The 12,894-nt window shown below is 38.8% G+C and overlaps 1 protein-coding gene across 1 annotated transcript in view; it reads left to right on the forward strand.

The window, feature by feature from the left end:
* The first annotated feature begins 528 nt into the window (after positions 1-528).
* Positions 529-12,894, forward strand: part of LOC119425514 (tenascin) — a 33,600-nt gene continuing 21,234 nt past the window's right edge. Inside the window, exons 1-4 of the mRNA XM_037693042.1 lie at positions 529-547; positions 597-800; positions 6,358-6,990; positions 7,828-8,097. Coding sequence (XP_037548970.1) covers positions 529-547; positions 597-800; positions 6,358-6,990; positions 7,828-8,097 — 1,126 coding nt within the window. The remainder of the gene's footprint in view (positions 548-596; positions 801-6,357; positions 6,991-7,827; positions 8,098-12,894) is intronic.

Below are 12,894 nucleotides of genomic sequence, written 5' to 3' on the forward strand. Positions count from 1 at the left end.
GGGAATACATTTAAGGCAAGTTGCTGAGAAGAAATATGGTGCGTCAACTTGAAAACAATAAAAATTAAAAACAAATAAACAAAGTCAAAGTAAATGCAAGTATTTATTTTGATTTTTAAATTCAATTACGTATCCAACAAACTGGCCTACTTTTTAATGCTACGCTTTATTACTTCATAATGGGATAGTTTATGAATTTTCTCCACGTTTACAAACACATAAGCCTGCACTTGTGTTTGATTTTTTATAAATTGGTAAAAAAAAAAAGTTTTTTTTCTTCTTTACATAAATCCAGTATTTTCTTTTGCACTAAAACATAAAAATATCAATAATAATTTGATATTTTAGTTTCATAATATCACAACTACTGGCTGGTAAAGCCCTCTCCAACAAGCTTGAAGTGGCCCATAGGCCACCAGTTGATAATCACAGTTTTAGCAGGTTTTGCAGCTCCATAAACATTTTGTTTAGGGTGCAAAGGAGCAGAAATGGCTCTTTGATCATAAAGTTTGCAGACTCCTGGTCTAGATGAATGGCTCTATCATGGGTGGGTGGTGGGGGGTGTTTGAGATGCTTACAGCTTTTGTGTTTCGCAGGTAAAGAAATCAGCCTGGATCCTGGTTCTCCTCTGGTCCTGACTCATAGGATCAAACTGGTTCCATCAGGGTCCGGTTTATGCGGCTGCGAGGCAGACTTTGCAGCCCTACGGGAACGACTGGAACGTCTGGAGAGGGAAGTGTCCGACCTGAGGGAGAAGTGTGGAGGAGCTGGGGGAAGCTGCTGCACATCGGAGAGCAAAGGTTAAACTGGTTGTTTCTGCAGATATGAGCTTTAATTTTATGTTCCACTGCTGAACATTATCAGACATTTAGTTATTTAATCAAATACTTGAGTCATGTGGACATTTTCAAATAAACACTTAAACTATATTGAAATAATTTATTTAACTTGAAATCTCAGAAAGAGCAAAGCAGCAGAAACTTTTTTTTAACGAGTTTAAGTGTCCGAAACACTTATAGAATTCAATCAATCAATCAATCAATCAATTCAACTTTATTGTCCATAACATTCAATGAAATGGAGATTTGTCTTTGACATATGGCTTATAAAACAAAATAAAAATGTGATTAAAAACTCTAAAAAACTTAAAACCAAACTTTGCTAAATCAATTTACAACATTCAGTTAAAACCATTCTAAAATACACAATACATTAGAATATGAAAACATCTCAGCAGACAGTGGTTTGTTATGTGAGGCTGCGTTTAAATAGAACCTTGTTAAGTACATTCACCGCAGAGGGAACAAATGACTTTTTGTACCCGTTTTTCTTTGCTAAAGGAACCAGGAGTCTTCTACCAGATGGTACCAACCTGAATAATGGTTGCAGTGGATGAGTTGGGTCATTGTAAACCTGGATTGCCTTTTTTTCCAGAACCTGACTGTACAGGTCTGTAAGTGTCATTTGTTGATGACCAATGACTTTACTACCTTGTCTGACCACCCGGGACAACTTGTTCCTGTCTCTGGCTAGGAGGTTCCCATACCATGAGACAATATTAAATGAAACAACACTTTCAACCAGTGACCTGTACACCAACTGCAAAGTAATTTTGCTTGCATTAAAGCTCCTTAGCTTATACAGAAGGTGGAGACGCTGTCTAGCTTTTTTGTAAATATAGTCAGTGTTGGGTTCAAAGGTCAACTTGTTGTCAATTATTGTTCCAAGGTATTTAAAATCAGTCACCTGCTCTACTTCCTGCCCTTTTATAATAGAAGGCCTAAAAGTAGGTCTGGTGCTGGCTGCTCCCCATCTACCTCCCAAACAAAGTTCCTTGGTTTTACTGACATTAAGGGCCAGGAAACTGTCATCAAACCAGATAGAGAGCTGGTCTATGAGCTGGGAGTAGGAGGGACTGTTGGTGTCTTTCAGACCAGCAACTAGGGCAATGTCATCAGCATACTTAATTAATGTGAAATCTTTACTGTTGTGTTGCAACTCATTTGTGTATATAGAGAATAAAAGCGGCGATAGCACGCAACCCTGTGGAACACCAGTGTTCAAGACCCTACAGTCAGATAGAGTGTTGTCAACACAAACTCGCTGGGGTCTTCCTCTTAAAAAATTGCTAATCCACAACACAAGATGGCTGCTGACATTTAGATCACACAGGCGTTTCAAAAGTATATGTGACTGAACCGTATTAAAAGCAGATGAAAAGTCCATGAATAATATGCGAACAAATGTCTTTGGGTTATCTAAATGATTATGGACCTTGTTGAGGAGGGAGAGAGTGGCATCCTCCACCCCTCGGTTAGTCCTATATGCAAACTGCAAAGGGTCCATATGCTCAGCTGTAACAGACATGAGTTCTCTGCTCACTAAGCGCTCCATACATTTGCATAATACAGATGTGAGGGCAATTGGTCTGAAGTCATTCAGTGCCTTTGCATGTGTTATTTTGGGCACCGGGACAATAGTTGACATTTTCCATGCTTGTGGGACAAAGCTAGTGTTAAGAAACAACTCAAATATCTGTTTGAACACAGGACCCAGCTGTGTGGCACATTCTTTTAATACCCTTCCCTTAATCCCATCTGGCCCAGCTGCTTTATGAGGATTGATGTTCTGAAAAATTGAAATTACCTCTTTCTCCTGTAATTCCACAGGAGTTGGTGTCAAGGCTGCACAGAAAGAGTCAATCTCATCACTGAAGTCATGGATGTCAAATCTTGAATAATGAACATTTAGTTTATTTGCAAGACCAAAAGGGTCAGTGTGCTGAAGGGAATCTTTTTGTTTCCTCCCCATTATTGTGTTCAGTCCCCTCCAGGCATCTCTTGCATTGCCATTACTCAGTTCCCTCTCAACTTTATCTTTATAATTTATTTTAACTTTCTTAATCATGCAACTTATTTCCTTCTCTAGTTCCCTCATCTTTTGCATATCTCCTCCTCTAAAAGCTGCTTTCTTTTGGTTTAAAAGATGCTTAATTTCTTTATTTACCCAAGGTTTATTATTAGGGTAAAATCTAACTGTTTTTGTTTTGATAATATTGTCCACACAAAATTTAATGTAACTGGTGATGGTAAAATTCAGCAGTTCAGAGTTTTCAGCAGAGACATCCTCGCTGAAGAACAGGCTCCAGTCAGTCAGTTCAAAACAATTCATCAGCTCATCAACAGAGTCTGTTGTCCAGCACTGAACAGTCTTAACAGCAGGTTTCTCCCTCTTCAGTTTCTGACGATATTTTGGCAGCAGGTGGATGACGTTATGGGCAGACTGGCCGAGGGGTGGGCAACACCTGGCCACGTACCCTCCAAATTACCAAAACATTTATCAAGAGTCTTGTCTTTTCGTGTCAGACAGGTCACATATTGTTCTAAGTTTGGGAGATAAGTGGGAATATCGCAACCATTAAAGTCGCCAAGTAGGAAGATCGGGTCATCCACAGAGTGACGTTGTGCCTTGGTGTAGCTGTCAGTTATGCGCTCAGCTGCTAAAGTGAAGTCTGGTCCGGGCACGTAAACCAGAATAACAGTGATCTGTCTGAACTCACGGGGCAGATAGTAAGGGCGAAAGGATACAGTCATGATCTCATAGTGTTTTGAACAGTCAGTCTCACGGATCGTCATGTTAGTTGCCCAGCGATTATCCACAAACATGCACAACCCACCTCCAATGCTTTTCTCCGTGCGCTGTGTGTCTCTGTCAAAACGGAGTGTCGTATATCCCTCCAGGTCAGTGACGTCATCGTTCTCCGTAAGCCAGGACTCAGTGAAACATAGAAGGTTGGCTCTCCTGAAATCTCTGTCATATTTCAAAAGTCCAGATAACTGCTCCATCTTATTCCTTATTGAACGCACGTTGGAGAGCGTGATTGTCGGGAGGGGGAAGCGGCTGCCCCTCCTTTTAAGCCGGTTCCGTATTCCTCCTCTGGATCCACGCATTTTCTTTTTAGCTGTACCGGTGCTTGATTGATTTACTGACCGGGTTATTTCAGGGCAGCTGTGGAGAAGGGTCGGGGGAGAAGTGCTGGTTTGTTGAAAAGTCAGCAGGTAATTCCGAGAATAGGTAATCCACTGTTCCGTGTATCCAAACGGCCTGCTCTCAGCATTTAAAATGCCCCATATAGTCCAAAACAATAGCCAAACCACTAATTTTGTTAACACATTTCTTGCCATGTTTGCCAAGCATAAACTGTTCTGCAGTATTATATATAAAAAAATTTAAAAAAAAAATACGATATAATAGATCAAAAAAACTGACAAACAACAAGCAAGCCAGACGCCCAGGGTCAGCACTTGCGCATGCGCCCCTCCTAATAAAAAAATTAATGTTACAATTGTGACTTATAGAAAAAAAATAACGTGATGATCATAAGACTGCTTTTTTTTTTAAAGAAGTGTGAATCAAAATCTCTATAAATTCAGGAAACCTTCAAGGCCTCAATGTTTACCCACCAAAATAATTCATCATGATCTGAACTGAACTCATTTCCTGCAGATACATATTTACTGTTGAAGTAATGGTCGTCAAAAGTTCAACCAAATCTGTTCCATCTCAAATAGTCCATTTAATCAAAGCGAAAAGAATCTGATGCAAATGATGTAAACGGGTCATACAAAGACAAAGAGTGAAAACAAACAAATCGTTGTTATGGGTAATAAAATGATGACAGAGAGAATGGTAGTAATTTTATAGATGCTGATCAAAGAACTGCTTGCACATAATAACAAACCAAAACATTGCCCCTGGAAAAAAGAGGAAAAACAATGACAGAACAATAACTTCCTATTTAATAAAGCTGCAAAAGTTCTTCATTGGATATTAAAATTTTAACGTTTTCTTAATATTTTGTGCAAGAACAGAAGATGTGTTTACAGCAACATGTGGTCAAAATATTTTAGTTGCATTAAAAAAAAATCCCCTTTCTGCTTTCCATTTGCTGCATTTGGTGATGAATTCTTGTTTGGTGACACCATAACACGAAGAAAACTTCAAAAGCAGCATCACTCATCACTTTATTGCACATCAGTTTATTAATAAATTACCTCATATTTAAAACGACACACAGCTGCCTGAAAGTTTAAAGAAGGAACCCTCAATTCATTTCTGTTGAAACTGAAATAAATATGATCATGTGATCTCACTCATTTCTGACAGCGATCTTCATGAACTCCTCACATATTGTAACAGAATTATATCAGTAAGTTAAGAACAAATCTGTATGTAATTCTGTACAAACTGTAGAGAACACAAAGTATATGGTGTGTTCGCTATAATATTAAGGAATTAATCTAATTATGTTGGAGTCAAAAATGAAAAACACATCCATTTTTGTCTCCCCGAGATGTGCAGAAAATATTCCAGATTCTATTTTTATATATTTTAAGTTACTTTTCTGAACGGTTTTCTTACAGAAGGTGCTGTAAAAGATGCTTTAGACTCGTTGAAGAGCTTATCAAAGACCCAGCCCTGCAATGTGATGTTCCTTTTTAAACCTTAAAACCATAAATTACCATAAAATACCCACAGCTGGGTTAATTTTTTGGATGTACCAAAATTGCATCATGGACCAACAGAAATCAGGTTATGAGCTAACAGCGCTCAGGGTATTACTCACTTTTTGGATCCAATCTTCTTTGGGAGCACAAAGGCAAATTCAGGTTAGATTTGATTAAGTTGTGAGGAAATGAAGGTAAATTTAATCTGAAGTTTATGTATGTGTGTTACTACCCAGCTCTGTGCCCACTGTGACCTCAGCCTCTTATACCCAGTGGACTTCCTCCACCCTCGCTCCCATACACAGACATAAGGGCTCAAACCCTCAAAACAAGGAAGTTTTGTACAGTCTAATTAGAATAGATTACCCCCTTTCCTCCACACACACAAAAAAATGAGCAAAGCATGGCAACGAGTGAAAAATATTTGTTCTAGGTTTGTAGTAGGTCTAGATAAATGAGTCAATAGCAATGTCCCTAAACTTTCTTGAGCATCAAGATCCATGATGGTCCACAATGGCCTATCAAAGCACTGATGCCTTAGCCTAACACAAAAAATACAAATACCGTACGTTTCAGACTACAAGGCACACTTAATTCTCTCAAAAATCAACAGTAAGCCTTATAACCTGGTGCGCCTTATGTATGAAAACAGACCTGTTCATTGATATTTTGTCTTATAATCTGGTGCACCTTATAGTCCAAAAAATACAGTATCATAAAAAAGTTTTTTTTCCCCTACAGAATAATATACCAGTAATCCATTTAAATCTTTTTGTGATTGTGTTGAGTTTGACCCATCATTTCAAAAAGCTAAAAGAAAACCTTTTCTGGACGTTTCTCTTTCCTGCAGGTGCTGGCTGTTCGATAAAATCGGATACAGAGGACTGTCCCAATGAGTGCAGCGATCAGGGTCGCTGTGTGGACGGCAAGTGCGTCTGTTTTGCTGGTTATAGTGGGACAGACTGCAGTCAGTCCAACTGTCCTGGGAACTGCAACAACAATGGGAGATGTGTAAACGGAGAGTGTGTGTGCGACCCTGGCTTCTCTGGTCTGGACTGCTCCCAGAGAGTCTGCCCAAACAACTGCAACAACCAGGGCAGGTGTCTGAATGGAAAATGTGTGTGTGACAGTGGCTTCACGGGTCCAAGTTGCTCAGAAGAATCCTGTCCTGGGAACTGTAACAGAAGAGGGAGCTGTGTTGATGGACGGTGTGTGTGTAGTCCTGGATTCACAGGTTCAGATTGCTCTAAAAAGGCCTGTCCTGATAACTGCAACAACCGAGGCAGGTGTTTGAATGGTAAATGTGTCTGCTCCAGTGGTTTCACTGGTGCTGACTGCTCTGGGATAGCCTGTCCCCGAAACTGCAACAACAAGGGTCGCTGTATCAATGGACAGTGTGTCTGTAATGATGGATTCACTGGTGCAGACTGCTCTGAAAGGGCTTGCCCCAACAATTGCAACAACCATGGGAGGTGTGTTAATGGTAAATGTGTCTGCAAAAGTGGTTTTACCAGTGCAGACTGCTCTGAGATAGTCTGTCCTATGAACTGCAACAACAAGGGAAGCTGCATCAATGGACAATGTGTTTGTAATGATGGATTCACTGGTGTTGCTTGTTCTGAAAGAGCTTGTCCCAACAACTGTAATGACCGAGGTAGGTGTGTCGATGGTAAATGTGTCTGTGACAGTGGTTTCACCAGTGAAGACTGCTCTGAGATAGCCTGTCCAGGAAACTGCAACAACAAGGGGCGCTGCATTGATGGACAATGTGTTTGCAATGTTGGATTTACTGGCACAGACTGTCTGGAAAAAGCTTGCCCTAATGATTGTAACCAAGTTGGGAGGTGCATTGATGGGAAATGTGTCTGTAACAGTGGCTTCACTGGTGAAGATTGTTCTAAAATAGCCTGTCCTGGGAACTGCAACAACAGGGGGCACTGCACCAATGGACTATGTGTTTGTAACGATGGATTCACTGGTGTTGCTTGTTCTGAAAGAGCTTGTCCCAACAACTGTAACGACCATGGTAGGTGTGTTGATGGTAGATGTGTCTGTGACAGTGATTTCACCAGTGAAGACTGCTCTGAGATAGCTTGTCCTGGGCACTGCACCAACAGGGGACGCTGTATCAAGGGAGAGTGTGTTTGTAATGATGGATTCACTGGTGCTGACTGTTCTGAAAGAGCTTGTCCCAACAACTGTAATGACCGCGGTAGGTGTGTTGATGGTAGATGTGTCTGTGACAGTGGTTTCATTGGGGAGGACTGCTCTGGGATAGCTTGTCCTATGAACTGCAACAACAGGGGGCGCTGCATCAAAGGACAGTGTGCTTGTGATGATGGATTCACTGGAGCTGACTGCTCTGCTAAGGCTTGCCCCAACAACTGCAACAATCATGGGAGGTGCATGAATGGGAAGTGTGTTTGCACCGTTGGCTTCGCAGGGCCAGACTGTGCTTTCAGAGGCTGTCCCAACAACTGCAACAACAAAGGACGGTGCTTCAGAGGGAAATGTGTGTGCCGGACTGGATTCACTGGACCGGACTGCAGCCAATGTCAAGAGGGCAAAACTGGACCTAACTGTAATACTGGTAAGTCAGACTTAATATGTCATTATTAGCTAAAAGTGTCCCTAAAGGATAATGTGCAGAGATAGCTTGTAACATAGAAATAACTACATTTGGTTTTATTTCACTTTAAAAATGTAACTGTGTGGGTGTGTTGGACATAATGGAGAGATTGCAGCAAAATGCGATGATATACTGGTAGTTGAAAGTATGTTCTATGAGTGTCTTCATTTATCAAACATTCTTCAAGTGAGTGCTAGTCTTTGCACTAAACTTAGGCAGTAAAGGAGTCAATCGTGTCTGTATGGTAGCAAAATATGTCAATTTCAAGATGGCTGCCACAGTTAAACAACTTAATAATAATAATAATAATAATAATAATATGTTATGTATTGTCATTATTGTATGTTCCCATACAATGGCAAAATTGGCTCTCTGCATTTAACCCATCCACCATCAGGTGGTGCAGTGGGCAGCTATTGAAGTCGCCCAGGGAGCAACTGGGGATAGGGTGTGCTGCTCAGAGACACCATGAGATGTGCAATGACTGGGGATGGAGCCTGGGACCTTCGGGTCCCGAGTCGGCTGCCCTGCCTCTACACCATCTTGGCCCCCAAATCCAACACAGTGGCCATAACTAAGTCTATTTTACCATAACTGTGCTAAATATAAGTGTAGTAGTTGCAGAGAGTCAAGACACTAACTCACACTCGAAGTGTGACACTTCAACCATGGTGTCCAAACCTGGTCCTCGAGGTTCCTCATCCTGCATGTTTTAGATGTCCTTTTGCTCTGACACACCTGATTTGAACGAATGAGTGATTAACAAGCTTCTGCAGAACATGAAGCTCTGCTGAAGATCAGGGAAACATTGAAACCATGCAGGATAGTGGCCCTCGTGGGCTAGGATTGGATAGCATTGCACTATAGCATGAAATTGGTCTTAACGTCATTTACAAGGTTGGACTAAATGGTTAAAACCCCATACCTTCTCAGAATAACATGATATTCATTTAGGTGGTGGGCAATACGCCTTCAATTCACCATCAAGGCTTTTATTTACTACTTCATCTTATTACTAAAACTGTGCAGAAATGTCTGTTTATTTCTCCAACGTCATTCCTTGCTAGTTCTCTTTTAGCTGTGTTTTCTTGCTGTTGCTTTGTGTTGTTGTCAGGGTGTGTTAGCGCATTAGCTCGTCTGTTTGGATCTGCTTCAAGCTGCAATCATTCCAATGATGGAACCGTTTCATTAAAAGTGGAACGGGACCAAAACCTGCTGCCCATTAAAGTCCCTCATTTATTTCTGCTAAATGGCTTTCTGTGCTGCATGAGGCGGGCACAAGACAGAAATAAAAGTGTTTCTGATTGTTAAGTGTTCCCCCAGTTGTGGCACCAGCTTACTGTATTTTACGAATAGATGTCCAACAATCCAACGTCCTAAACGATGATGTGGAAATGGTCACATGTACCGGTACATCCATTTGAAATTTAAGCAAAAAGCTCTCACAGATCCTGTTGAAAGCTGCTGATAAATGAGCAAAAAAAGCCAAAACATAAAAAGGCTTTTAAAAATACATTTATTTTTTAGTACAGTTGTGTTTAAATGTGGACTCTCAGCAATAGAAATATAACAGAAGATTTGGAATAAGTAAAAAAAGAAATTCAAGTCATTAAAATTTTTTCTATGACATTGACCTTAGAGAGAGACTTTATTCTAATGAGATTATACAGTTTAAATACAGCAAACAGTAGTTTTATTTGTTGGACAAATCGTGTTGTGGTTTTACACGATAAATTTAATTGCTTCAGATCTTCAAGAATTTCAGAATTTATTGATCCCAAGTAAAAACATTTAATATTAAATTTTCATTTGTTAATTCATTTTTAGAACCTAAAACTGCCATGCTGGAAATAGTAACTTAAAGCCCACGCTAGCTAGAAAACATGATCGGAAATAAATACAGACGCATAAGGCAAAATTAAAACAGAGAACCTGCACAAGACGAGGTCAATGAACAAGACCAGGCTGATTCTGGCAGATCCCGATCATCCACTCCATGGTGAATTCAGGTTGTTTCCATCTGGACGCAGGTGTCTGCTGCCCTGATGTAGAACGAACAGACTGATAAACTCATCCATCCCTGTAGCGATCAGGCTCCTCAATGAACAATGATGATTTCTGTTATTATAATGTTTTAATGTCTAGTATGGATGTTTTATGTGCCTACTGACTGTGAAACCAATTGCCTCTCAAGGATAATAAAGATTCTTGAGTTTGAACTTGCACTTGAGGAAAAACAAGCATAAACACAAATAGTAGATAAAATAATAAATCCCAAAACCATGACACGTGCCAGATAAAGTGAAGGTAGAAATGATGGATATGACAGTGTGAGCACACGGCAATGTAAAAAACCTGACTGGGCTTAAGATTTGAGTTTTAGAAGAATCCACAATGGGGTTTAGGAGTTGGAGTTCAGACAAAGAACAACCTGAGGGACTTCGTTGTTGATCTTGAGCATGAATTTTACGCAGCATCTTGGTTTGATTGCCTGTCTGCTTTCTTTATATTTTGTTCATTACATTTTAAAACATTTATTAGACTGGATAAAGAGCAGTTCTGTGTCACTGACAGAGGACGCTGACCAAAGTAAGTTTCCTCGCAGCACTTGTGACACTTGGACTTTGTTCATTGCTGTGGGGAGCATGACGTCAGGCTCTCGGTGAGCCGTGGACTTTTCAGCTCTAATTTTACGACGTGTTGCGGAGAAACAAGTCTGTGAGTTATTATCGCAGTTCCCAATCATTATGTAGTTGGACATGGTCTGTGTGGCTCCTCCAGCCTGAGATCTGTGACTCTGATAGTGAACGTTGAACACAAACACTCTGCTGTCAGCTGGTGGAGCTGTAAGTGGAGCCTTTGTTAAAAATAATAAAATTAAAAAGAGATTATTTCAGCTGCTGTTTATGTGGATAGATTGTAAAAGTGTAGAACTGTGTGAGCTCCTTCTCTCACAGAACTCAAAGTATTTGTTGAAGACAACTCTCATTTTAGACCACATCAACGTTTAGCTCAACATCTGCAATTTTTACTCTTTTTTTTTTGTGTGTGTTTGTTGACATTGATGAGCTGTGGCGGCAAATTCTACTTTTAAAACTTTTAAAGATCCGTCCAGTGTTTCATGAGAAAATTTGCCGACACATAAGATACGATCGACTAATTTAATATTTGGAGATTAAAACTTGTATATTGTCGCAAATGTGAGATTTTAATGATTGAAGACAAAAATCAATTAAAAACATAACAATTCTCCTACAGCCAATTTTTTTTTTTTTTTGCAATTTTTTTATGTATCCTAAAATTAACATTAGAGTATTTGACTGAACTTTTATTTAAGTTTATATAATGACATTTTAAAATAAAATTTTACATTTTATGAAGAAAAGGAGTGATTCAAGGTAATTCAAGCTAAATTTAACGTTTTTAATTCACAATTAAAATAAATAAAACAACTTGCGACTTTTGCATGCTGCAGTTCTGGTTTTGTATGTGTTAACGCCTAATAAATAAATAAATAAATAAATGCGTGAATAAATAAACAAACATAAATAAATTTAAAAAGATAGATAACTAAATGAGTGAATGAATGAATGAATGAATAAGCACAAATTAATAAACAAACAATTCAATTCAGTTTATATACAAATGAAAGAATAAATAAATAAATAAATGATTGAGTAAATGAATAAATGAATGAGCAAACAAACAAATAAATAAATAAACAACACAAATAAATAAATGAATACATAAATAAATGAATAGATAATTAAATAAGTGAATGAATGGATAAATAAACAAACACAAAAAAATAAGCAAACACAAATAAATGAATGAATGAATAAATACATAAATAGATAACTAAATGAACGCATAAATAAATAAACACAAATAAGGAAACAAACAAATAAATAGATAACTAAATGAATGAATGAATGGATAAATAAAAATGTATTAATTAATTAATTTTGAACATCAGCCACATAAGCTGTAATCCGGCCCTGGTAGCTCATAAATCATAAAATAAGCTGTAATCCGGCCCTGGTAGCTCATAAATCATAAAATAAGCTGTAATCCGGCCCTGGTAGCTCATAAATCATAAACCTGGAGAGAACGTTTGAGGACAAGAGCACTTGCTGCCATCTGAGCTGCGTTACTGTTTCAACCTGCAGATCAGATTAAACACTCCACATTATTGTTGTGGTGCCAGAAAACAGATGGTGTAGGAGTTGGTTGAGGTTGGTGCCAAACTTTGAGAAATCCTTCTCTCTGAGTTTGGTGAGATATGAATCTCAGCTGGACCGAAGCAAAAAGAAAAGATATTTAGTAAAATGACAGATTGATGCCGGATCTTTTGTTCCATCGAGTCTTTACTAAGAGAATAAAATGCAGAAGCTTCCTGGTAAGAGAATCTCTCAGTTTATTTTTAAATGGATGCTCATTTATTGCCATTCTAAAAGCACATAATAAAGATTACAACATGTTCACATTGCTTTTTAATGTTTAATGTGAAAAAGAAAAACATGAACGCAGGCTGTGTTACATGCAGATTTTCCAATTCCCTAACTGGGATATTTAGGAACTGTGACAGATGTGATAAATACGCTAATAAAACTCAAATTACTTTCTGCTGGATTTCATAAAAGACAAAACGATACCCAAGAATACCAGAACTGGAGCAATCCTTACAAGAACTGAAGACATTTTTCTATCTAGAAAAACATTTTTTTTATTCTCTGATTTGTTTCAGAGTCTTGTTTT

Source organism: Nematolebias whitei, chromosome 19, assembly GCF_014905685.2.
Source record: "Nematolebias whitei isolate Nwh7 chromosome 19, NemWhi1, whole genome shotgun sequence".
Lineage (NCBI taxonomy): Eukaryota > Metazoa > Chordata > Actinopteri > Cyprinodontiformes > Rivulidae > Nematolebias > Nematolebias whitei.